The sequence below is a fragment of the Antennarius striatus genome, chromosome 2, assembly GCF_040054535.1.
Source record: "Antennarius striatus isolate MH-2024 chromosome 2, ASM4005453v1, whole genome shotgun sequence".
In the NCBI taxonomy this organism is placed as follows: Eukaryota; Metazoa; Chordata; class Actinopteri; order Lophiiformes; family Antennariidae; genus Antennarius; species Antennarius striatus.
Genome location: NC_090777.1, coordinates 23,186,138 through 23,212,863, shown reverse-complemented (window position 1 = coordinate 23,212,863; position 26,726 = coordinate 23,186,138). Strand labels below are relative to the sequence as shown.

The 26,726-nt window shown below is 44.1% G+C and overlaps 1 protein-coding gene across 2 annotated transcripts in view; it reads left to right on the top strand.

Moving 5' to 3' along the window:
* The window catches only part of itga5 (integrin, alpha 5 (fibronectin receptor, alpha polypeptide)), a 32,255-nt gene extending 5,593 nt beyond the window's left edge, over window positions 1-26,662 (top strand). The window contains exons 2-30 of one of the 2 annotated variants that reach the window (XM_068330028.1): window positions 2,854-2,984; window positions 6,503-6,603; window positions 7,156-7,279; window positions 8,267-8,328; window positions 8,430-8,475; window positions 8,558-8,683; window positions 8,760-8,804; window positions 9,057-9,100; window positions 9,291-9,347; window positions 9,955-10,007; window positions 10,162-10,370; window positions 10,443-10,634; window positions 10,720-10,765; window positions 11,185-11,298; window positions 12,475-12,530; window positions 12,922-13,079; window positions 13,173-13,310; window positions 15,994-16,061; window positions 17,756-17,906; window positions 18,015-18,107; window positions 18,897-18,976; window positions 19,079-19,159; window positions 19,252-19,357; window positions 19,709-19,867; window positions 20,841-20,948; window positions 23,344-23,457; window positions 23,913-24,014; window positions 24,095-24,217; window positions 24,340-26,662. In XM_068330028.1, the coding sequence (XP_068186129.1) occupies window positions 2,854-2,984; window positions 6,503-6,603; window positions 7,156-7,279; window positions 8,267-8,328; window positions 8,430-8,475; window positions 8,558-8,683; window positions 8,760-8,804; window positions 9,057-9,100; window positions 9,291-9,347; window positions 9,955-10,007; window positions 10,162-10,370; window positions 10,443-10,634; window positions 10,720-10,765; window positions 11,185-11,298; window positions 12,475-12,530; window positions 12,922-13,079; window positions 13,173-13,310; window positions 15,994-16,061; window positions 17,756-17,906; window positions 18,015-18,107; window positions 18,897-18,976; window positions 19,079-19,159; window positions 19,252-19,357; window positions 19,709-19,867; window positions 20,841-20,948; window positions 23,344-23,457; window positions 23,913-24,014; window positions 24,095-24,217; window positions 24,340-24,423 (2,971 nt within the window). In that variant the 3' untranslated portion in view covers window positions 24,424-26,662. Of the gene's footprint in view, window positions 1-2,853; window positions 2,985-6,502; window positions 6,604-7,155; window positions 7,280-8,266; window positions 8,329-8,429; window positions 8,476-8,557; window positions 8,684-8,759; window positions 8,805-9,056; window positions 9,101-9,290; window positions 9,348-9,954; window positions 10,008-10,161; window positions 10,371-10,442; window positions 10,635-10,719; window positions 10,766-11,184; window positions 11,299-12,474; window positions 12,531-12,921; window positions 13,080-13,172; window positions 13,311-15,993; window positions 16,062-17,755; window positions 17,907-18,014; window positions 18,108-18,896; window positions 18,977-19,078; window positions 19,160-19,251; window positions 19,358-19,708; window positions 19,868-20,840; window positions 21,019-23,343; window positions 23,458-23,912; window positions 24,015-24,094; window positions 24,218-24,339 lie in introns of those variants that run through there. The other variant, XM_068330033.1, reaches the window with a different exon arrangement.
* The last annotated feature ends 64 nt before the right edge of the window (window positions 26,663-26,726 follow it).

The window sequence follows — 26,726 nt, the reverse complement described above, 5'->3', positions numbered from 1 at the left end:
CTGAAGGTCAAGTTCTGTCTGGCTTAAATCACTTGGTTAGGGTTCCTTTCCTGATATGGAACCACTCCAGTGTTGAAGCATGTGTTGATAGCTCAAGGTAAACTCCACGGACCACTGAGTGTCTTTTGCCGAGGTGTCGCTGAGTTCCAAAGACCACGGCTCCCCGTCCAACTGTTGTATCTGTGCCACAGTATTCAGTGAGTCCTGCTGAGGACTGCCGCCAGTGCTGGTTGGCTCTACACATATATGTCACGCTTAAACTGGCCATTGCTTACATTCAACTAACATCATCTCTGCAGCAGGGGTGGAATTGGTTCACGCGAAATTAGGAAAGAATTCCTTTTGCTAAAACGACAGGGGGCAATAGAGGAATTTGCCCTAAGACAACTTCCTCCTGCAACCTTCATCATTAACAATGCCAACACAGAAGCGTCACATCAGCGGTAGTATTACAGTACTCTTCCTCAGCCCCACATTAAATACTGGTTGCATTCCAGTAATTATGGAGGGGTGGGAAACTTCTTGTAGAATAGCCCTCCCTGACAAAAGACAAATTCAGTTGTTTGCTTATAGTGAAGCTATTTCACACATTTCTTCCACGCAAGATCAGTCTCATTTATTTAATTAACGTTAATCGCGTGTTGGGTGGTGGAGGCCATTAGTGGTTGCTGTATGAGTCGTCTATAGAGCTTCTAATGCTTTTCATTTGCTACCTCCCTGGGGACGATGTTGCTCATGTTTCTCTTTTCGTGAAATGGGGTTTTGTGTTTGTCCACAGAGACATGAAGGATTGAACACTGGTTTAATTTCCCAGTAGCCAAAACATTATACCGAGCATCACCAAAAGATTGGTCCTAGCTTTGATGCTACCTAAAGACAGAACAGCTCCAAATCACTTGACCTCCAAAAATGAAATATATGCATACGCCTTTCTGGTCCTAAACGCCACTACATTTACAAAGGAATCTGTAATCCAGTACTCGGGTAGCTAGTTGCCTTCACTGAATGCTAATGATACCAAATCTCTACCTTTTGAGCCCACCGCTAGCAGATTAGCCACTGGCAGGGGAAATGCCAGTTAAGCACCAGACTGACTCTTTCCAGATAAAGACCCATTAAATGCTAATCCCTCGTCATTTACAGTGCTTTCTGATTGCTATCAATCTGTACTCTCTCTCTCTCTCTCTCTGTGTGTGTGTATGCGTGTGTGTTGGCACATCTGTGTGTAACCGTGTAAGGTAATGAAAAGTTGCATCTACTGCCAGCTTGCTAATTAAAGCATGATCTGCTTGTTTGGTTATTTCCTGTATTTGTTTCTCTGTGAAAAACTTCCACAGAAATCTACGGTTGGACTCAAGATTCTTTGACACTGAACATCCTTGGTTTTGTTAGTTGGCACATTTTCCTTCAGCCGAGTTGTTTATTGAATACATGTGGTTGATTATTTCTTGACATTGAAACATTTGTTGATCTCTGCTCTTCTGTCTGATTCTTTTCTGGTTAAAGTTTCTGAGCAAATTAACAGAGGAGCGTTGAATATTTCCCTACTCTGTGCATTCCGAGAGGGAGATCCTCGGCCGCCTCATGAGAATTCTTCCAGAGGAAGACACCCTGTGATTTAGATTAATGCACAGGTGGAGCTCTGCTGCTCCCCTGATATATCCCTATGTCTGCACATGAGGTCATAAACCGTTCCTCTGCTCTCCAAGTCGGAGCAATTTGCTTCGTTTTCTTCCAAGACAAACTGGGAGTCTCTGCTTCTCATTTGGAATTTGGCGTTGCACCACATCTCCCCTGAGGTATTAAGACCACATTAATGGGCTGATACTAAATTCATTACCTCAGCTCTGTAGCCATCCCTTCATTCTCCCACATTTGTGTTTTCAAAACCTTGAGGTAGTTTACTGACCACCAACAAAATTAATGCCCATTTTTTTCCTTAAGCCATTCCATAACTTTTGCTGTTTTGTCATCTGAGGTAATAGATTGGTTTAATTGGATTAATCACGACTCACAAGTGCCTTTTGACGCTTGCTGCCTCAAAGTCTTCATAGCGTCTAGCTGCCCTTGGGGCAGGATGCTCCGTTTAGCCAAAATACAAACGTTCATGGACAATCTGGTTGAGGAAAGGGTGTGCTCTTCCTGCAGTGGAACCCTCTAGACGCCGTTTGCCCTTTGCCTCCTCTACCCACATCAATACCAGCAACTCTTAGTGTCAGGTCAAGTGGGTCCGGAATGAGGTAATGGCTAAATCATCCACTTACGGGGAGAAACTTTGCCAACTTTGCCCAAATCTTGATGTACATCAACAAATCGCGACTGGCTACGATTTCTACCTCCACCCTGAGAATCCTGTGCTCAGTTAGAACTTGAAGTGGTTGACTGCCCTTCCTCTAGTAGTACAGTGCAGCAAGGACCTCGAAGTTATGTGTCACAGCTGAAGAAACAAGAATGTGACTCCACTTAGCCTGTCTGCTTTTTTTGTTTTCCTATTGAATCTGCCCCACAGGGGTACATGTGCGACCGTTTGAGTGTTTCTCTTCGTATATATGACTGCACAAGTGGTGTTAATACATGCCATAGAAGCAGTTTCCCTGGTTTGTGTGTAAAAACAGTGCTGCTACCTGTTAAAATGTTTTTCTTCTGAGTCAGAATGCAGCTTGCTAAGTGCTAAAATAGGCATCGAGTTTGAAGCTGTCAGGTGGGAGGTCTGGAAAGTAATTCTTTAATTGAGGCCATGCTAGAAGCCTGTTCTTTTAAAAAAAAATGGTTTAGGTAAAATGTTCTGGTTTATTTTGTGGTTTTAGTAAATAAGAAACATTTGATTTTCAACAAATCGTCTCTTGTTTGCAGTGCGAGCGTCGTGATCGGCGCTCCCAAGGCCAACACGAGGCAGGCTAACATTACAGAGGGAGGATCCGTCTTCTACTGTCCGTGGAGCCTCGGCCAATCAGATTGCCACGTCATCGAGTTTGATACCAAAGGTAAGGATGGTGAAGGAGCCACTGAGGTGGTCTGACATTTCTACTGCAACTCTTCTGGTATTGTTTTGGGAAATACTTTCTGATAACTTTTGAACTTACTGATTCATTTTGGAACATATCCTGGTGGATGAAGAGGTTAAGAACCTGAAGATGCTGTTCATGTTCTATGAGAGCACACTCTTGAGTACATGAGTGTTTTCCTTCCTGGCTCGGGCGTCAGTATTCCGTTCCGCTGAGCGCTTGGTGACTACACTGATTCCTTGACTTGGGAAGATCCTTTTTTTTTTTTTTTTCCGGTTTGTGTCCTTTCTTTAGAGATGAGAAGGATAAAGAGGCACTGATGAGGGTTTTCAAGGAAACTTCTCACTTCCTCTCGGACATGTTTATGTTGCCTCTCCCCAGGAGGTATAGGCAGATAAGCAATCAATAAACAAACAGATGAGACAAAGAGATATCCCGTTGGTATGACAGGTGAATCAGACACCACCAGTCCTGACAAAAGAGCTCCAGTTCAGTTAGAATGAGGTAAGGTGTTTTGGGAGGACAAGGGGAAGTCGGTGAGGTTGTCTAATGAATGGATCTGTGTTTCAGTCTGTTGACAGACTACCGTTTGAATTGTTTGGCACGGCGTATCGATAGCAAGGTGAGGATCAGGACAGATACTGAGTCTTTTTTTAAAACTTTTCTCCGAAGAAATGAAACCATAGCGTTTGTAGGCCAACTTAAATACACCGTCCATAACTCTCGATATGGAGAAATATTCCATTGAGTGTTTCACAAGCCAGTTTAACAACATTCTTTTATTGGACACTGTAGCTCGGTACTCTTTGCTCCACAAATTTTTTTTTTTTGCTGTGTTTTTCTTGCATTATAAATGCGTGGGACGTCCAGGGTCGTTGGCTGGAGGCCAAGGCGAATGATGTCACTCGCTAGCATCGAGGTCTCGCCGTGATGGTTAGTGCCCTGAGTTGTCAGAGAATGTCTTTCATATTTTCTAAGGGCCTTTTAAACAGGGCTGATTTCAGTGCCAGCGCTGGTTCGGACATCTGGAGATCAAGACAGATTCGAGTACAATGGAGAAACACTCCACACATGGACGCATGCATATGAATGCGATCGCGCCAGACAGCTGGTATGTCGGTGACATTCGCCTTGCAATTCATTTGCTGCTGTCATTGTGACTCTTTACTTTGCTCATCCTGAATGTGGCAATGAATAGGCATTTATTGATCGAGCTAAGAGCTATTTTTTACTTTTGAAAAACTCTCCATAATGAATGCTAGTAAAAGGAGTGCTGCTGCATGAGATATGATTTTCCACCAGATTGCTGCTACTTACTATGAAACAAAGTGGTGTCATAGGTCTCCCAGTCTCTCGATGTGCTTCAGGTCTGACCCCTAAGCCACAGACCCTCTTAATTAGCCTAACTAATTGGGTCGAAGTGGCCAGAGGCCCCCTCCCTCCTATCCACTTCCTCTTCCATCGAGATAAGAGCCTTTCTATGGATCTGTGTGGGAGGGGTACATACGGATGGGATGGGAAGGGAGGGTGGGAAGGCCAGAAGGAGCGAGAGGGAAGTGGAAGAAACCAGAGCTCCGTCCCTCTGCCCCCGCCCCCCATCTTGTCTCCGGCTCCCAGCGCTCCCACAGGGGCAGCTGATGCGATGAGTGAATTTGGCCATTTGTCTTAGAAACTCTTGACACACAGAAATACACACACATTCACATGGAGAGGCTCGAGCCTCACTAATGGCTGCCCTCTCACACGCAGTTCAAAGGCGAGCGTGAGTCATATGGATGCACTCCAGACCCCCACACTCCTCTGCGGGTCCCACGGGACATGGGTCGGGGGCACCGCGTCGCTTCAGTGAACAGCGCTAACCGGCCTCCCCGGGGACTTCGGTCAGATGACTTGTTGTCGCTTGTATTTGGGTTTTATCTTTATCTGTTTTTTTCCTCAAAAGAATTTCACGTAGCTTCAGATGACAAACCGAACCGAAATGAACATTTTTAATACCCAATAAAGTGATTCCAAATTAACACAGCGATTAAAATGACTACGCTAGAGGTCTGCGAAGCGGTTATGTCAGTTTGTTTCCTCATTTTTTCGTGGTCAGACAACTGATGATCTCGTGGTTGCACAAATTCTAAGAGACCTTTTCTGCCTCTATTTCTGGTTACCTGGATAAAATGACTAAAACCGACACAGCCACTGTTTAGCACCCACCTTTGCTCGATGGCTTTGCATTACACTTATCCAAACAAAGACCCCGGAGTTAAGAAAATATTAACAAGATGTATGCTTTCAGAAATATACCATACAGCTAAGGCGGATTAGTTAAAGTAATAGGCTCATATGAATCCGTTTGAAGTGTTGGTCATGTCATTCCCCTTCAGACCACTTAAAACACAAGGACGAGGTTTTCGTTGCTGTAAGCCCATGATGAAAAAAGCCCACAGAGATTAAGCAGAAATACAGTGGGGTTATTAAAAAGCTATAATGTCTTTGTTGACCGTCTTGGGTGAGGGGAGGCAGGAATCCCCTGAAAACAAAAGCGCGAAATAGCTGTGTGGACATGGATATATGGGCGAGATAGGGGAAGAAAAATGAAGTAGATGTTTATAATACTGAAAATAAAAACATAGTAAGGGAGACAGGAGTGTGGGCCTAAACACAGATGAGCTTAGAGGCCGCTACGAGGAAACCGGGCCAGAGTTTGTGTGTTTTCCTTGGACCCCGGCCCCTTCGCTGTTTCCACAAGGACAAGAAGCAGCTTGAGGCGGCCTAGCTGGTTCAGGACAAAGACTAGGAGGAGTGAGCAGGAACGCGAGTCCTGATGCGCAGCCTGCTTTCTTCACGTTCATAAAGGTCATGACTATTTCTCAGTCTTTAAGAGATGCTGCTGTGCTCATTTGCAACACATATGTGGTTTGAAGAAGTCTGCAGGGCTTCAAACGTTGATCACCAGAACCGCTTAGGTCGTTCTTCACCTCACATGTCCACTTCCTTTACGAGCTCTACTTTTGACTTCGCCAGGCCTCCGGTGTATGAGCAATACAGTAATGATGTGACTTCCTCACTGAATCAATTTGTTTGCGTTTTGTTCTCCATTGCAGCACAGGCATGACATCTGCCTTCCAATAAAGTTGTCTTTAAACCTGACTCCCCAGGCCATCTGTCGCGTCGCCTGCTGCTGTCAAAGCGGCCATGTGGGAGATCTGCTTTAGAGGGCAGGTGCTCAAACAGACCAAAGGTTCAGCGAGGTTAAGCGAGGCCAGCCCCAAACCCAACTTAGACAATCCAAGAGAACAATCGTCTCCTGAAGATCGGCCAGAAATCCATTTCAAATTCTCACTCTGATTGTGTTTGCATGGAAAACTGCAGTCTTAAAACCTGCCAATGGTCCAGATGTTTCTGAGCACCTTGGAAGGGGAATTAAGTATTAGGACACTTGACAGATGGAATATGTGCTCTGTCATGCTCTTACTCTTACTGAGTGTCATGTTTACTTCTCTTAGGAGATCGCACTACTTTGCTGAATGAAACAGAACATCAGGTTGACTTCAAATCCAACCAGTGGTTTGGTGCCACTGTGCGTTCTCACGATGACACCATTCTGGTAAGTTGACCTCCTCAGAGATGATTTTTTTAAGGGGGTGGGTTTGGATGAGAAGGACTTAAGTGTCAGCTTTGCACCACACCACTGCTGCTCTTCGCTGTTATGATTGGGGGTTTTATTGAGGTCTGGCCACATGGTTGTGAGAACCAGGATTTGGAGTTGTGTTTCACTCCGACATCATGGGGGGTTGTGTGTGTTTCTAGTTAGAAATTTGTCTCCCAAATTACTGTCCATTAAGTTGTTGTAATTCAGGCTCAATTTTCACCTCCTGTTTCGACACACTGTAAAGAAATGTTTTGTGTGCGACCCCCTGACATCAAAGTGGAGCCGCCTCATGTTTGGTCTGATTGTGAGGGTTGTGACCTGGGTTGAGTTACGTGGTTACCCCGCTCCAGATGTTCCTCTGACCTCGGCCTGGGTCTCTTCCCGAGTTCACCAGGGTGATGTTGCAACGGGAAAAGATATACCTACCTAAAAAGCTCACCCTATTCATCACCACATATCCTCCCTCCCCACCAATCCCCATGCCTCTCCACTTCCTCTCTACCTCAGGCTTGCGCCCCCCTCTATTCCTGGCGGACTGAAAAGGATACCCCCCATTCTGACGCTACTGGAACCTGCTACCTCTCAGCAAAAAATTTCACCAAATTCGTGGAGTATGCACCTTGTCGCACAGGTAAGAGTCACTGTTAAAAAGGATCTTATACTTTTTATTTGATACCAATATGTTTTTCCAAGAATGTTATTTATAGTCTTCCCGTACTAAAGAGGTGTCTTTTGATATTTTGGGAATATCACTTTTTTTCTCCAATTTCGAAGCTTTTTCTCAGATATTCTTTTATAACAACAGGAACAACCTATTGATTCTACATCACCAAGTCTTAAAACTTCACTTTACTTTTGTACTACTTGAAAATATCTTAAGTTGGGAAAATATTTTTTTCTGATGTAGTTTAAACGGACTGAACACGGATTTTGTTATTCAAGATATTTCATCTTATTTCAAGACCCACTGGACCATGATGTTTGTAGATGACGCTGTGATCTGCAGCAAAAGCAGAGAGCAGGTGGAGGAACATTTAGATAGGTGGTGGCATGCATTGGAGAGGAGAGGAATGAAGATTAGCTGAACTCCTCATTTATTTGTGCATATATGAGAGGAATGGTGAAGGAAGAGTGAGGCTACAGGGAGAAGAAATAAGGGAGAAGAAATAGTGAAGGTGAAGAAACGGGTCCAAGCAGGCTTGAACAGGTGGAGGAAAGTGTCAGGTGTCTGATATCACAGAGAGTCTCTGCTAGAATAAAGGGCAAAGTTTGTAAGAGTGTGGTGGGGCCAGCCATGATGGACCGATTAGAGACATCATGACCGTAGCCATCCCTTCATTCTCCCACGGGGTCATGGCTGTGTGTCCATCAGTCTTATCAATCCAGCAAAAGACTTTGCTGTTTTTCCAGTCAAATGCACCTGTGATGGGGAATCTTTGGTATTCCACGCTTGTTTTCCATAAACATAGCTTGTCTTGATATGGCAGCTGTCTCCTTTGTGGGGGATGGACAAGGGTAACTCTTAATCTATGAAACTCATTGAATATTATTTGATTTTCCTGTTTTTATTAAAGAATTATTGCATCAAATAAATTACAATACTACTTGTGTGTTTTAGAGATCAGCGATGCGGTGGGACAAGGTTACTGTCAGGGGGGATTCAGTGCCGACTTCACAACGGTAATAACTAACGTCCTATTAATAAACCGACAGAGATTTCTGGGGTTTTATTTGATCTTTTTCATTTTCTTTGTAGTAATTCTCAAGGTTTTATCTTTCAGGACGGCAAAGTGGTATTGGGAGGGCCGGGCAGTTACTTTTGGCAAGGTATGTAGGTCACCGTAATTGAAGCTACTGCCTCAAAATACCCTTCAAATGCTATTTTAATTTCTCCTTGGTCTTTCTTCAGGTCAGGTGATCTCTGCAGCCAAGGAGGACATTATCAGAGCATACTACCCAGGTTATTTCATGCAGTCTGTTGGGAGCCAAATCCAGACCAAACAGGTCCTGGCTGAACATGATGACAGCTACCAAGGCAAGACACTGTCAGTGGTTGAGTTATATTACATACATATGACATATTAGACTCATGCCTTTGCTCTTGTTTACAGGCTATTCTGTTGCTGTTGGAGAATTCAGTGGCGATCAGGTAGAAGGTGGGTCAATAAAAGAGAGTATGCACCTCATGGCCAATGATAGATGAGGCAAGAAGGATGTGAAACACATATAGGTTTCTGCGTCGGAATGCAAATATTACAGCTGAAGTAAATTGCAGTCAGCTGTAGTATTTTAGATGATTATTGTGCTGGATATGCCTTCAATAATGTAATTCTCTTATCCCTCGCTGGACTTGACAAATGCATTCTTTCCTCCTAATTATTTGTCTCATCTCACTTTGCAACCCTCAGATTTTGTGGCCGGTGTCCCAAAAGGACTCATGCTCTATGGATTGGTAAGGGATTTAATCATCACTTTTATTTAGGAGTCTTTAGAATGAGAGACCTGAGTTTTGTTCAGGAAGGTTAAAGGTGATGTTGTCAGTGGGGATTGCTTTAACTGTGAATTTCATACCAGAGCCTGTGTTATACTGTTAGACCATATAAAAACATGTTCACCATATGTATGCAACGGCTGTGTTGCAGGTGTCCATTCTGAATGGAACAGACCTAAAGACCATGATTAACTACACTGGCGAACAGGTGAGTACCAGAGATCCTATCTCTACTTTCAACAGAAAGCTCCTTCACGTCCACTTCCACCCTTGTTTTAGTTGCCGTGCTCCGTGTGCAAGTTCGTAATCCGCTGAATCAGTCCAAGAAAAAATAATTTCCTTTAAAACGTCCCCTTTACTAGATTTTGGAGTCATTCGTGGTTTGGTGTAAAGCTTAACTTTGGGGAAAGTACTGTGGCAATTTGTGTAAATGGTTCCGAGACTTGAATTGCACGGCGCTTGCATAAACAATGATGATTAACCTTGAAGCTGAATAAATAAAATCACAAGTGAATTTCCTGGCTGCTTCTAGCATACCTGTGATTTTTTTTTTTTTTGCTAAAGTTTACGACAGAAAATGAAACTGACCTCAAACAGAAACAAGACAGAACTTGATCGAATCTGTTAAATCCATCGAGTTCTTATGTTTTCCTCCAGGCCTCATTTCTGTAATGCAGAAAGCACGTTTGAAATAGTGCGACTGTTTCTAATAATAAACCCAGTAATCCCAGATCAGACCAAATCGTCATGATGCTAATGCCTTATGAGAAAAGATTTTTTATTGGCTAAAGTCTTGGAAACAAATTTGTTTACAGATGGGGTCGTACTTTGGCTATGCGGTGGCAACGACTGACATAAACAGTGATGGGTGAGTGGTAACCTCGTCTCCCTTCCTCACCCTTCTCTTTCTTGTTCTATAATTAGCTGACAGAATCCAGATTGGATACCATCCACCACCCATTACAGGCATTGATGCACCTGACCTTAAATGAATTCCTGTGACTTTGCCTCGTTGTTTACAGGATGACGGACCTGCTGGTGGGCGCCCCCATGTTCATGGTCCGAGGCTCCGACGGCCGTCTGGAAGAGATGGGGCGGGTTTATGTTTACTTACAGAGTGACCCCCTGAATTTGGAGCTCCGCCTCCCTCATCTGACGGGCACACAAGTATTCGGGAGGTTTGGCAGCACCATTGCACCGCTTGGAGATCTGAACCAGGATGGTTTCAATGGTGAGAAAAACAAAAGAGAGAGCAAAAAAACTTGTGACGTAGACGAGTTAACGTAATGCTCTTCTTTGACAGATGTGGCTATCAGCTGTCCATTTGGTGGGGAAAATCAGCAGGGGCTTGTCTACATCTATAACGGACACCCCCTCGGCCTCAGGGAACAACCATCTCAGGTGATTGCTGGCCAGTGGGCAACTGGAAATTTTCCTGCCAGCTTTGGATTTGCCCTCAGGGGTGCAAAGGATCTGGACATGAATGGATACCCAGGTGAGCGCCGCTGGAAGTATGCAGTGACCATCAATAATCTTCTGTTGTTTTGGCGTGTTCTAATCATATTCCCTTTTCTCCTCAGATCTCATAGTCGGTGCCTTTGGTGTTAATAAAGCAGTTCTCTACAGGTATTTTGTTTTGAATCATGCATTGCAGAACCTCAGACCCCCAGACTCCAGTCTAGGATAAGCTAACTGTACCCCTAAAAGATATCGGCATCAAGTTTCTCATTTTACTCTCAGAAAGCAAAGACGCACATTTCCCAAAATCTAGAGATACATTCTTTTTCTTTATCCATAGCGAATGTATGTAACACTACTCCGTCCATCTGTAGCTACTGTACAATTCACATGTAATAGAGGTGGTGAGGAGGGCATGTGTGTGGGGGGGGTCTGTCCACATTATTTCAAAAACTGCTGGACAAAATTCCATGAGTTTCTCCCCATCTGTATTTGAGTCATAATGTGCGTCTCATAATTGGTTTCTTTAATTAGCTTATTTGAACCTTTGACAGCGATCACAGTCTACGTGTTTTCTTTTCCCACAGATCCCGGCCAATAGTTACCACCAGTGTTTCTCTGACGGTTCACCCGACCATGATCAACCCAGAAGAGAAGAACTGCGTGATCAACAGTGGAAACACAAGTGTTCCTGTTTCCTGGTGAGTGTCCAACTTGTCCACGATTAAATTGTAGCTTCCTGTTCTCTCTCTCTCTCTCGCCTTCACATCTTCCCTTCATGCATGAACACTCCTTCCTTGGCAGGAAACTCTTGATAAGGAATATCCTTTCCATCAGCGGTCACGGTATTAAACTGCACTGGAAGCAGCTTTTAACGTTTTTGAAAACGTTTTCACGTCACATTATTTCTGTCTGTGAGGAAAGAAACAACTCGCTGAATAGCAGCACTGTTTGCCAATTTCTAGCCTCACCCAAATGTGGATAGTTTTCAGTTCAACAAAAGGCGAGAGGAAACAGACGGCAGTCGTTCACTGCTCGACATGGTTGATTCTGCACTCACGTGTCTGTGCCCCCACCCCTCCCTCCAACCCCCCCCCAACCCCCAACCCCTTTCCAGATCCTGATCCATGAAGGAAACTCTTGTATACACATGTGTCTTGATTACGCTGAGTTGCCTGGCGATGACGAGCGTTGGGTGGGGGTGAAAAGCGAGCACAACGGATAATGGCAGGGAGAGCAAGAGGGGAGGGGCTGGGAGGCTCTTCGCTGCTACTTTGAATGAGATATTGTTTGGTGGTCGAACACAGCTGGGAAACATCAGGACACGTAGACTCCTGCGAGCGGGCGCATGCAGTCGTGCAGCAACGGGAGCATGTATGTGAAGTTAAACCAGCGTTTGAAAGACGTCCTCATTGCGCTCTGTGCCTTTTTCCAACAGGAGTTTTCTTTTTTTCCTTCCTCACGTCTTTGTGGGTTTATTAGTAAAAAGGTTGTTGGGGCGGGGGAGGTTTGGGGTTACTGACTTTTGGACAGTGGCATCATGGGAGAGATCTCCAGGCATATAAGGTCCATAGCTTTTTCCCCATATAGACGGTCATCACTGTGGAAACCTGAGTCGCTGCCCAATTTCACCCTTCTTAATTTTTTTTTTTTTTTGTTCCTGGGGGGGCTTTCAGATATATCTCCCCAAACATTTTGGTTTTATTATTCACTTAATTCTGTTGTGTTCCATGTAATGTAATGTCAAGCATGTCAGGGAAGAGAGGGAACAAACAAAAGCATGTGAGGTTTCTTGTCTATTTTGTATAATTGGACTGAATCTCTGCCATAAATGAACATGCTTCCCTCATCATTCCCTTGTCTTCTGTCCAAAACAGCGTCAGCCTGAATTTCTGCATATCTGCTGATGGGAAACACCTACCAGCCATCCTAGGTGAGCCAATTTTCCACATCTGCACTTAATTACAAGTAGGGAAACTGTTAAGTAGCCACTAGTGCTAATATTTTAAATCCTTAACAGTCTGCAGGTCAGTGTTTTGGCGGAGGAGGTGACCGTTTTGGGGGTTTATTACGGGGAAAAAATGCTTCTTTTTTTTTTGTGAGCAACATTTTAATTTTCAAACTTCTTCATTGCTCTTTTACTTTCTTTCAACTGGTGGCTATTTCTAATCATCCATTCTGTATGTACCAATTTGTGTGACACCGTGTGTGCATTAGAACATATCAACAGGTCTTTTTTAAACCTGTAGTCAGATGACCTGAACATTCATCGTGCTGTGAATACTCATCTGTGCGTGTGTGTGTGTGTGTGTTGCATGTCTCAGATTTCGAGGTGGAGGTGGATCTCGATAGTCATAAACACAAGCAGAAGGGTGCAGTGAAGAGAGCCCTATTCTTGGATTCCCAGCAGCCTTTGCTCAAGAGGAGCGTGAGGGTTCCCCACGGCGAGCGAGTGTGCAACCACACCAGGATCTACTTGAGAGTACGTCAATCTCTGATCAGCAGCTGTGAAAAAGCAGTAGCTATGTTTCTGTTTCCTGATTCAAGGTTGTTTCCTTTAACATTCTTTCTGCAGGATGAGAAAGACTTTAGGGATAAACTCTCCTCCATTTACGTGGCCTTGAACTTCAGCTTGGATCCAAAAGCGGCAGCTGACTCCCACGGCCTGCGGCCCATCCTCAACTATCAGAACACCAGCTTCATTGAAAAGAAGGTACTTTTGCTTGTACTAACCTTCCAGCAGTTAAAAATAGATGTCCCTCGGAGTTTGTAGTCATGGCGCCTAAAACAAATAGTCCCATGTTCATTTTAACCTCATGACGTGACTCCTTGAAAATGAAAACTTACCTCTAGAATTTGGAATCATATTGGTGTTATTATTGGTTTTAAAGTATTCCAATAAAAATAGAAGTTGACTAATGTTGGGTTCGTTCAGGATGGAGCTCTTAAGAACGATGATTTCTCCTGCGGGGACATGCCTCCCCCGTCCACTCAGTTTCACGCTAGTCCATCAAATTGTATAAAGATGGTCCAGAAAGCTCACAAGATTCAAAATGTTTTTAAAAAAACCCCGCTGTCTCGAATCACGCCAAAATTCAATGAGATCTCCTCTGCCACATGTCCAATACTTCTACCAAGTTTCATTAAAATATGTCATGTAGAATTTGCGTAATCTTGGTTAAAAGAAGGATAAAACAACGCCAGGGAAGATGTAACCTCCTTGGCCGAGGCCTTCTAACGTCAACGCATGATGGAGTACCGTTCTGTAATAATCTACATGTGGTGCTTACACTTGACTAGACTCGTCGTCTGAACTTAGATAAGAATATCCACCTCACCGAGTATCATTATCTGTATCTCTGGCCAACCTCTTGCTGACTTTCCTGTCTCTGATGAAAGCGTAGCTCTGTTCCTTTGAATGTCGTCTCGAAACCATCCAACCGGGAAGAGGTCCAAGGTGTCTGGAAAGTTCTTCTCAAAAGTAAAACGTGAGGCTTGTGAACATCGAAGCGTTTCTCCACCCCGGCAGGAACCGTTCTCGGCCCGCTTGGCGACACGACGGCGCGTAGATGGCGTGTTCCTGGGCTTCAGGCGCATACGGTATTCGGGGGCGGGGATCAGCCAAGCGATTTGCCCATCTGGGTGAAGTGTCTTGGCGTTCTGCCCGCTTGCCTCTGGCAGTGAGTGCAGTTGGATCAACATGTGGGCATCCTTTCAGCTGTGGCGCAGCACCGACCATATGTGAGCTCAATGCCAGCAGCGTTTGAGGAATGACAGCCAGTTTAAGCTCTGTCTCCATCCTATCTCTATCTCTATCCTGACGTGTTTGTATCTTTCTCTCATGGGGTCAAGACTGAACCCTGTCATTGATGTTCTTTCTACATATCAAAGCTGATGGGCCTCTAACAGATGTGGTCTGAGACTGCTGAACCAGAATTTGAGCTAAAAGCCTGAGCTAAAATTTTTCCCCCCTAAATGCCCAAATAGACAAATCTGATCCGTGCAGATTGGGAAAAGTTTGACAAGACGCACGATGTCAACACATGCTATGAATCTGTTGCAGGCCATGCGACCGTTCAGACACTGCCAAACTCTCTTCAAGCTTGAGTAAAAACAAGAGATGCTCAGTTGTTCTCTTTATGTGTTTAAATAAAAAACAAAGGGATGAGTATGTGCAAAACCAGAAATGACCCAAGTTGTCATCAGACTACTGAAAATGTGCATCAATGCCCTCTTTGTTGTGATAATAATAACATCTGACCAAATCTGTCTCAAGTTAATGAATGTGCTTCACTTTTAATGTGAATTTTTTGTGGATTGATTCTGTTGATGATGGCTGCCGTCATTGTGTCACATGTTCAGATGCATGTCGCTGTTGTTGAAATCCACCCATGAGCCTTCAGACATTGTTTTGCTTTCCTGCACAGGCGCGCATCCCGGGCTTCCACATGTGGTGGAGTTTGCACAGTGGTTACCACGGTGTTCATAATTAAAGCCCCTGGATGGTGTAATGACAAGGGGCGGGGGTGCTGCGCTCTCTCTAATCTCCTCCTCCATATCTATTTATTATCCTTATCGTCCCGAACATCATCACACTGTCACGGTCGCAGCGGCTCGCAATTTAGCGAATCCGCAGAGCTTTCCCCGCCGCCGCTCCCGCCACACGTTCGGCAGTCGTCCACTTATCCAGGGGGGGCTTCTGTCGCTTTCTTGTCTTTCCCTCCGCTGTAATCTCTCAACCCGCATTTCTGCTTTTCAAGTCAACACAGATTTCCTACATCCCAGTGAGTTTCCTTCGAGTCTCCTCCCATTTTTTGGTGTGATCAAACGCGGATACGGTTCTCCGGGTGGTGGAGCGTGTGGTTTGGACGCGGTTGGCCGCATGGCGCTCTGATGTGGGTACGCCGGGGAAGGATTGGGGGGAGTGGAAGAGAACTGGAAGCCCTGTGTTCTGCTCTCCAGGAGTATCTCCTTCGGCATTGGTCTCCGGGCCCAAGCTCTTCATCCCTTCATCATTTCCCCTCTCTTACAAACAGAAAACACGTGTGTGCACGCTTGGACAGCTGGTTATGGGGGGTGGGGGGCGTCTGCGCCCATGATGACCTCACCGAGTCAGTCATCGTTCCTTGGAGGCACAACTTTGTTTTTTATACTATCTTATGTGCACTGATGACATCTTGTAGATACTGTAGAGGAGATTGCAGTGCAGGTGCCTGTGTGTCACGGGGGGGGGGGGGGGGGGGGTGTATTAGTCATCACACATGTTGCATCCTGTTAAGCTCATCCTGTTGTCTCCCATAAATGGATACCTGTTTTATCTGTGTGATTAATCCTTCAACTTGTTGTGTGATCAGCCTGGAGGAAAACTTTAATCGCCCTCACCGTTCGTCTTTCAGGCTCAGATTCTGTTGGACTGTGGAGAAGATAACATCTGTGTCCCTAACCTGAAGCTGGCTGTTCATGGGTGAGTCTATTCATATACTGTCATTGTCAAAAGCAAAATGGATTCCAGGAAAAATGTTAAGATTCTGAACAGAGCCAGGCAGCAGATGCTGAACTCACCAATTTGGAAACGTGACCTTGGATTCAGTTCAAATAAAAACAGAACAAAGACATTATATCTAAAGCAATACCTCATCAATGTCATTGATGAGGTATTCCACACCAACACATTTCATAATAAGTTGGGACAGGGACATAATTGGATCATCTCACTATTATACAGCGTGGTGGGTGAGTATGAAAGGACAAACCAAGAAAGGCCCAGTCATTCGAAAGTAATTTTTTGGAAATCGTGGATGTGTCCTCCAGGCTAAAAAAGACTTACTAGCAAAAAGCACAAAAGTCTGAGCCTCCCTGAAGGCATCATTAATGCTAAGAGGTACAAACAGGTTTTTGAACAGCGTGTGCTTCAATCCAGAAGGTGTCTTTTTCAAGGACGTTCTGTCTTATTCCAGCAACACGAAGCCAAACCGCATTCTGCAGCCTGATAACCAGAGCCTGATGTGATTTTGGAATAAAATTATCTGGGTGCTAGCTGGACTATTGCCCCTGCAGTCCACACCTGTCCCCAGGTGTAAAAGTGTCCCATTATGAACTCTGACTGTGACAACAGAGACCTTGGATTGTTGAGCAGCTGATGTATCTGGCATGGAGGGGACAGAATTCCTCTTTGTTAGCATCCTGCTGGTAACTGAGGGTTGTTACAAGAAAAAGCGATGTCACAAAATAATACATGCCCCTGTTTCCATGTTTATTATTGTTTTTTGTTTTTTCTATAGACATCCTGTAAAAACAGGAAACCGCTCTACAGGTGGGGCGACTAAACGGAAAAAATGGATCTGTCTGGAAAAAAATCAAATTCCTCTGTTATTTTGATTTCATATTCCTGTATTCATCTAACATCTGCCTTCATTTTATTTTCAACATTTGGCTGATCCTTCGTGAGCGACCTCGGAAATGGAGCCGTATGAACCGTGATTGATGCAATTAAAATGATAGCTCAATGCATTTTTCTGCATTCTAGAAGTTAGTAGAATATAATAATACTAGCTGGTGTTTTGTAGTGATGATTAAAAGGAATTTTTTTTGGGGAAAAAAAGTGTCAATTCCGTTAAATTCTTCAATTTTGCTTCCAAGACATACATAACCTGCTAGGTAAGGGGGATTAAGGAAGCTTTACGGTTTTGTGCAGTTTTCTTATTTGGCGCCTTTGTTTGGTTTAAAACCAGCGCTGCCAGTTAAAAAATCACGGCTTTAACTCGAAGGCCATCAGAGGATCGGCTTCAGAAATCTTGTCTCACTCTCCTTTACTGCTTAATAAGAGCAGGCGGTAATTAAAAGCATATGTGTGGACAGCCTTATGGGTTTTCTTGTTGTTCCCAGCTATGGATGGACTGGGAGGATGGAAAGGTGAGGAGTTACTCACTTCCACTGAGATACTCAGCGTGCATGATGTAAAGAATTTAAAGTTTGAAGCTCAAAATGTGAAGTTGCGTTGAGTTTCTGCTGTGCAAAAAAAGAAACCTCACGTAATGAATGTCGTATTTGTTTTTTTATCAGAAAGACCTAACAACTATTTGTCTAAAGAGTCCTGACACCATTTGACCTGACCGTTGACCCCATTAGGAATCTTTTTCTCTTTGCTTGGGTCCTCAGGAACAGGAAGGAAGTCTACCTGGGTGATGACAACTCGCTAACCTTGACTTTCAACGCCAGGAACGACGGTGAGGGAGGGGCATACGAGTCCGAGCTGTATGTGGTGCTGCCTCCCGAAGCTGACTACAGCGGAATTGCCCGAAATAATGAGGTGACTAGCGATGCAAGAAAACCCGCAGCCTCCAATGAGTAATATATCTCTTAGACTTGAATGTGGTCGTTGTTTTACGTTTGATCCGTCTGTTCTCTCGTTTGTCAGAGCCTGACCCAGCTGACGTGCAGTTACGAGACGGAGAACCAGACCAGATACCTCAGCTGTGATTTGGGCAACCCCATGAAGTCTGGCACCAATGTAGGGACGCCGCTGCGTTTAATGAGCTTTATGGTCGTCAGACCTGAGGTGTTCTTAGAGAACTGTTGACAAAAGGTTTTCCTGTTGTTGTTTTTTTTTTTTGTTTCTGTTGGAAAAAAAGCTCTGCCATTCTAGGCTGGGTGCGAACAGCACGGGAAAAGTCAGCCTGTGTGAGGAAATGTTGTGACAGGAAGTACAGACTCAGTGCACTCAGCTCCCTGCTGGGAAGAGTTCCCTTTTTTTAATGGTAGTGTCACTAGCTGGCAGGCTTTTATAAGTTTGTAGAGGAAAACAATCGGCTATTCGCTAAGTGGATAAACTTCATTTTTCTTCTTTATGATACAGTATTTTCTGCACTATAAGGCGCACTGGACTATAAGGCTCCCCTTCAATGAATGGCCTATTTTAAAACCTTTTTCATATATAAGGCGCACTTGATTATAAGGCACAATGTCGTTTTTTGAGAAAATTGAAGGCTTTTAGTTGTGCCTTATAGTACGGAAAATACTGTAGTTGCTGTCACGGCATCCTGGAAGGTCTCATAGACCACGTCATTAAAGTTAGCTCATAAAAAAAGTGGATTCAGAGAGACTTTTTAAACAGGTTGTGTTGAAAGCAAATGGATTTTGAAATTTAAAAGGATAACAAGAATGTATCTGTGCACACGCACATGGTTTTTTTTACTTCCGTCCTTCTTTGTTAATGTTCAGTTTCAAATGTCATTTTTGCTGATCTATGTTTTCTCCACATTATTACAATAATTCCTAAAGATTATCTTCCTCTCTGCAGCTGTGGGCGGGTCTACGCTTCACGGTTCCGCGGCTGAAGGACACGCACAAAACAGTTCAGTTTGAGCTGCAGATTCGCAGGTACAGCTATCACCGGCCATTTACACGATACGAGTAGATTCTGATCGCTGTAGCACCGGAATGACATCAACTCATCAGTATTTCTTTTCTGTGTTTCCACAGTAAAAATGAGAATAATTCCCACAGTGAGGTTGTCCTTTACAAGCTGGAGGTTGTTGTTCAGGCTGAGGTCATCTTACAGGGGTGAGTGGGATGTTATGGTTCCCTCATTTGAACTTTCCAATTTTTAGTGCCTCTGGATGCATATTTTGACATCCCCCACTTTTCTTTTTAAGTGTGTCTCGACCAGATAAGGTCTCCTTCCCACCGGCCAACTGGAAGTTGACCAAAACCTACGGAGTGGAGCAGGACGTCGGGCCTCCGGTGGAACACATCTATGAGGTAATCAGCCACCTTCTTAGCTGTGGAGACTCATGGGGGCTTTGGCAGATTGGGTTGGAAAGCAATTCCCATTGTTCATAAAGCATGTCGGTTTCCCAGGGTAGCCGTGAAAGAGAAACTAATGAAAACATAACCCAGATTACGCAGGGAGATTTATTGTCAGGCGGTGCCAGTTTGCGTTCATGATTTAATGTAGATTGAGTAAATATGTCAAATATTAAACTTTCCGAATGGGAAAAGAAAAAAAAAACAGTTGCAAGTTCTTAGCTTCAAGTATGATATAAGATCGAGCTGCTCTTGAAGTTTTCTCATGCCTCACATGCTTGAGTTAATCTCATTTCCTTTGTCCAGCTGGTGAACAACGGGCCCAGTCGGATCAGCCACACCCCGCTTGAGCTGCACTGTCCCCTGGCTGTCCAGGGTCACACCCTCCTTTACCCCTTGGAGTTCTCCACGGAAGGCCCGATCAACTGCACCTCAGACAAAAACATGAACCACCTTCACCTCAAGGTGAGTGCTTTAAAAAGGGTTTCCTCACAACCAGGTTTGGTAAAACGCTGTAGTAAGCATGCCGGGACAGTAGGTGGCAGTGTAACATTTTAAATTCAACACTAGAATAAGATTCAGTCAATCTTCATCGGAGGGGCGTTACTAAGCAGAAACAAAACTGGACTTTTCTCACTTTTTTGTTGTTGTTGTTCTGTCCAGATTGTAGGTAATATACAGGAAATGGAAATGTGATGTCACCAGTTTTAGAGGAGTTGCATCTTGAAATTAAATGAAATCAACTTTATTGCCCATTTACATGGTTTGTTCAAAAGATCAACAGTTGGAACCTGGTTTTTTAAGTTTTCAGGCCACCGAAGAGTTGTTTTTTTGCCCTAAACACGAAATAAATGTACCATTTTAGGGTAGAACTGTTGTGTGAATGATCCCTGAGGCTAAATCAGAAAGGCAGCATCTCCTACCAAGTCCTCGTCAGATGTGTGATTCACATTTGGTTTGTCCTTTTGGTCGGCCCACACCCACCTCCTCCTCCCAACGTCTCAGCTCCACCCAGGACACTCACCCCACCATCGCTTTGAAGCTGAAGCTCTTCCCTACGCTCTGCACAGCTTGATTAACCACTTCACCAGTAATACGCTCACTCATCTTCGACATCCATGCCCCCTTGTGCCTCATCCGCGGTTGTTTCTGCGACTTCATCCGAAGCTTGACAGATGTTGAGCAGGGTTGTGAGCTGTCATCCATCTTAGCTGTGATCTAATGTCCCCCTCCCCCTGTTGAATTGCTAAGTTTGGTGTATTTCCACGGGAACCCATGTGGAGCGGAGCTCACATGCTCCTGATTAATGACAAACCGCCTCAGGGTCATGCTAACATTAGGTACTCTATTGACAGAAAGGGTGCTGTGCTCTTCTACTCGCTGAGGTCAATGTCTGCATCGGTCTAACGGGTGGTGTTTGTGTTCTCTGTCTCTTTAGCTCCAGCACACATCCACAGAGCCACCTATCCTGGCGCTTAAAGCCAATGAGCACCACGTTGACAGGAGGGACGTCCACAAGACTCAACTCGCTCATTTGACTAACCTGGTAAGACGCCTGAGACGCCGGTTGTGTTGAGACGACGCGTGAACATGGATGAACTTCATTTGGCCAGAAGGTGAAGGCCAATCTCATAAAGAGTCAGGGAATTAAAGAGCTTTGCAGGCAATTAGATGAGGAAGTTGAACACTAAAAAATAATTTGGAGCATTTCTTTACATCATGGCCTGGTTCTGTTTTGGGGACACGTGTCCAGATCTTGTATATGAGACCCCCGGGATTGGGTAATTAAATTATGATTTTGTTGAAAGGGAGGGGTCAGAGGGCACAGGCTTGTCCCCTTGATTACCATTAAAGAGCCTCGTAGCGGTGGAGGGGCGGCGAGGCCGAGGGACACGGGAGGGTTTTTTGTCCGCGATGCAGCGGTTACTTCACAGACCCCTCTGTAATTTTGGGCTCCGGGTGTCGTGAGGCCTAGAGCCTCTGCACACTGGACCTATTGATTCATCCAGCTGCAGGTAGCTTCTGTTGCTGACTCTGTCTGAGGATACCTACTTGAACTAAAGAGGTCTTTGTCCGGACGCCCGTCGCTCCTGACCATGCTCGTTTATCAAGCCTGTCTGGTGACACGTCGGAATAAAGGACCTCATTCTGCCGATTTTCTTTCTTTTTTATTTCCCTGTCTGCACTTTTGTTTTTTGTGCTCAGCAGGACAGACGTTTCAGCTGGAAGTGTCTCTTGATCTACGCGTGCTTCATGTCCAGCAGGGCTTTTGATGAAGCGGGTTGACTCGGTCGTGTCGTGAGAATTTAAAACGGTCTAGCCTCGTCTTTGAAGAGCTGAGCTAGGCAAGGACAAAGGGCCACTTAAACTGCAGTAATAACCAACTGCTATTATTTTTAACTTCTAGCATGATTTTTCCATGAGGTACTTTCTCAAGCCGATTTTCTAATCAAATCCATACCAACCCTGTCATTTCGGGTCATTTTCTGCTGGTCATTTGCGATTGTGAGATCCGGATAGGTGGACTTAGCTTTAAACTACCATTCCTTAGTGTCCAATGCAACGCGCAGCTATAGTTATCGTCTTATCAGTTGTTTTAGACTCTCTGTGTGCACCAGTTTTTAAGTTTAGCTTTATAACTCACCAGGATGTTGTCCCAAAGGACTACAGTAGTTCTTCCAGCAACATGTACTAAAGACTTTGATTAGAAAGTGTGCAATAGGTAAATATTTTGTAATGATAAACATTAATTATGACAGTATTACCAAATGTAAAAAATTAACAACCAGTCATGTCAGTAATGACATATTATCAATCCGTGAGGCACCAGAAGGTTTGTGTGACCTGTCTAAAATGTAGACTCATAAACTGTTTTCATAAAATCTCAAGCCGTAATCTAATTTACTACATTTTTAAAAATTTTTTATAAAGCCTGAACGCCCTAAACCTGAAGTAACCTCTTCTGAGCTCCATGAAACAAGACATGTTTGATGCATTTTCTTTCTCTAAATATGCTACTAGAATTATTTTGTCTGACCAGTATGACAGAAACCAGGAGGATAACATTTATTGAAGACGCCCTCAGTTTCAGTTTTTCTTGGACCAGCTGTTGTTTGGTTACATCAATTATCTGAGTGTTTGCAGATACATTTTCTGACTCTATGATTAATCTCCTAATCTACTTTTAATAACCTGGGTGTGCAGCAGCTGTGTGGAGAGGCCAGACTGTTATTTTATGAATCTGTGGGAATGGCTTCTATGCCCTCAGAGATTATGATCTTGACCACATAATCCCACCGGGGGAGGATACACGTTAGAGGCGTCTTTGGCACCGGTCCATGTTGGTGTAGTTTCCACAAACCTTTTCTTGCCCTGGCGCTCGGGGGAATCGGGGAGGTCTACCTCAAGGAAGTTGTCTGATGCGCTCCCCGTCTGTCTGAAATACACTCATTAAATCTGTCTACGCCCGAGCCTGAAGGAACTAGGTGGTGCGCTCTCCACCTTTGATTGGCCACGCTGAACCCCTTTAGTCTGGTTGGTGGTCTGGTTACACCATCAGCTCCACAACACATCGGGCGCATGTTGGTGTAAAACACACCAGACTGCATTATGGGGATCTAATTAAGTATTGAAGAGTCTTGAGAGAAATGGGTCGGTTTTAGCGGTTGGTGATAAATGTGGAGAGTGAACTTGCTGGATTTTTACAGTCTCATGACATTCCTTCAAACCTAATTTGAAGCAGGCGTGGAACTAAGATCATAACATTGGGTCCTTTGTTATATTTATTTGACCTGTGGTATTAACTACCATTTGTCCCTCCAATTAATAGTCGGCCAGTGTTCATATTTGTCCTCTTATGTTTCATATCCCTTTAGCCCTGTTCGCTAAATTAGGTGCACATATGAGTAAAACAATTTTAATTCTTCTTTGTGTTCCTGCAGTCTTGTTCTAATACAAAATGCTGGACGCTCCATTGCAACGTGGGCCTGCTGGAGAAGGGGACAACCGCCATCATCAAAGTGCGCTCTCGCGTCTGGGCTGAGACCTTCATTGAGGTGTGTTGAGGATGAATCATATCCTGACCAAACAGCTAATACAACACCTCGAATGTGCAGCTGGCAAATGTGCACGGCTGCAGTCGCCAGGCTTGCACGTTGACTCGGCAACATCTCTGGATTTGGATCAGCTGCTGGTTACAGTCGACCACAACAAATAAGACAACAGTTGCCAACTCAGAACTGTTGCACACTCAGCTGGACGACTGCAGCTGACATTCTTTTTTCCTGCCTGCTGTCACAGTTACACACTTCTTACCACACCCTCTTTGTAACACAAGCCAATATGTAAAAGCATTCAAAATTAATTTTCTGGTATCACAGCTGCTCACAGGAAAAAAATTCTTGACAGGGTTTTCTCTAGGAGAAGCATGCAGTCTTTGTCGACACCTAGTGTTCAATTTGTGAATTGCAATTTTTAAATAAACTTTTTTTATTTATTTTTTTACCCTCAGAGATCTTACAAGCAATATGTATTGGAATGCGTGGCCAGTTACAACGTGAAGAAGATGCCTTACGCCATCTCACCCAAACATTACCCCAGTGGAGACAAAAAGGTATTTGCTTGTTCTTCAACGCCTGCAGGAATGTGGTCTCAAAGCATTGTTGAATTATTCTGACCGATTTTTGTCCTCAGGTGGTGACGCATGTGGTGTGGAACAAGCCAGATGTGGAAAACTCAGTTCCTCTGTGGATCATCATCTTGGCCATCTTGGTTGGATTGCTGCTACTGGCTCTACTCATCTACATCCTGTACAAGGTCAGCACCACTGTAAATTTAAAAAAAAAGTCTACAACAGTATACCAGAGACTTAAAGGTGACTGAAAATTCAGTTGCACTGATCAGATTCTTTAATCTGATTTCTTTAATCTCCTTTGCAGTTTGGCTTCTTCAAGCGATCCCTACCTTACGGCACTGCCATGGAGAAAGCGCAACTCAAACCTCAGGCTGCGTCCGAGGCTTAGAGGGTGACCAGCGCCACCAGAACCGCGGTACCTGGCCGTATGATTGCAACAGAGAAACACAACGGAAGACGCAGAGTGGACCTGAGAGCAGTTAAGCGAAAGAGAGACCACTGGAACTCCACTGTGCTGCACTAGATGAAGACGAATCCAAAGACATCCACGCCAAATGAATGTTTTTTTTCTCTTTTCTTTTTTTAATTTATGTCTCGATTGTTGGCAGGTTGGGATTAACTAATAGAATTTATGTCCATGTCTCAAGGCTAATTTCAAACTGAACAAGGACAAAGTGACTTTTGTATCACCCATTTAACTGGCATATCTTGGTGCTAAATCTTTTCCGATGAGTTCATTGCTGGGAGCTGTGAATTCTGCTGCCTGCTGAGGCCTGACAGTATTCTTCTAGTGTTTCCTGAACACATGGTTTTATTTAAAGAAGATCGATGAATAGGTTTCAGGTGAAAACGGATGCCCAGACGTTAAAAATCTATTGAACTGACCCATCTTTTATCACAAAATTTTATGTAATGTAAGCCCTGTTGTGTCTGAGGTGCCCCCCTGATTCTCAGTGAATGCTGGGATAGGTCAACCCAGGCCTGTGCCAGAAAAGCAGGCGTAGAAAATGAATGGATGGACGTTTCTGTAATGATCTCTCTGTGACTCAGGTTGGTGGACAGGGTTGAGTTGTTTTTGCACTCAAAGGAAATCTACTGATATATCTCCAAAAGACACCTGAGACCGACCGACTGAGTTCTGATTTTGACTCCTACTGATGTTTCAATCCTGTTGGTTCACCTTCAGAGTTACCAGCACCGGCGTTGCTGTTGTTGTGTAGTCGACTGGGTTTGGACTGGAACCGTTGCAGACCTGTGAAACCTCACATCGGGCCTTGAAGTGGTGTGGCACTTCTGTCGCAAAGTGTGTTTTTATTTTCCTGGAGGTGCATTGTTTGCTTTGCTCTCACTCCGTTTGCTCTGGGCTTGCACGCTAAGGAGACCACGACTGAAACAATAATGCTCAAGGGGGAATCGCAGAATCGACAATGGCCATAGAGCGATGAGGTCTTGAACCAAAGACGAGACAATCAGCACTGTCGAGGCCCTTCGACGGGATCATCCCTCTTCAAGCGCGGAGACGCCATAATCCTGATTGTCTTTTGAGTTAAATGCGCGCCAGGTTTTGGAAGGAGAAGCGTCTGAAAATCATCCCGCCACCGCAAGACTCCAGGGACTGAACTTTAAATTGTTTAATTTGTCATGAACAAAGATTTTATGTGCCTTAAATGTAAATACTTAGTCTGTGGTCTGGAGTCAGGACTTTGTGTGCTTGCATGTGTAAATATGTCTCTATGTGCGTACATGCGTTTGGATGAATGGTATATTTATGAATGTTTGTTCAGCGTATGAATTGATTATTGGTTATTCCCAATGCTTGGTCCTTCCCCGTCACTTCTGCAGGTTCCGCCATGAGAATTCAGTCCTCGGTGGATAGAATGGAAACGACCGAGGCTGCCGTCCAGATGTCAGCATGTACCTCTAATAAAAGGGATCGCAACTAGGCACTGGGAACTAAATGTTGTTTGAAAGTGCAATATTTATATTCACTCTTTTTTTTTTTTTTTTTAAATTACAGTGCTTTTTAAAAAAAAATTTTTATTTGCGTCAGACTGCAGACTCAATCCTTTGTAAGGTTGTGGCTTTTCACTCACATGCTCACCACTTCATCAGCAATCACAATTCAAACCAAAGATAGATGATGCTAGAATTTAGATGTGTTGACGTGGTTTTAATACCTGTGCTCTGCTGTTTCACCTGTCCCAGAATATATTAACCGCGTATTTTACATTTGTTTGCCTCATCACAATCAAGATCCCCATTTGGTATCAGATTTACAGCATCTAATATCATTTGAAAACTCTTCACCAAACACGTCGGCCCGTTATTTATAAGGACAGGGGAACATTTTTATGACTTCCTCCATAGTTGCGTTGAGAGAAGGCACTGGGTTCTTTATTGTTTGTTTTTCCTGACATGTTTTTTTCTCTCCGGGACTTCCTAAAAGAAGTTGTACATATTTATGACAAGGGGGAGTGTTTTTTTTAAATCAAAGGATAACTGATGTATTGTGAATTTTTTTCTCACCCCATATTGGGGAGAAGATTTTTGTCAGTGGGGGGGGACGTGGTTGATTTTTACTTGTTACACTTTGTACTTTAAAAATAAAACATTTCCCTTTTTACAAATCCTTCTGCTTTCATTGAGTACACAAAAATGTGAAAATAATTTATTTAGAAAACAGTATATGAA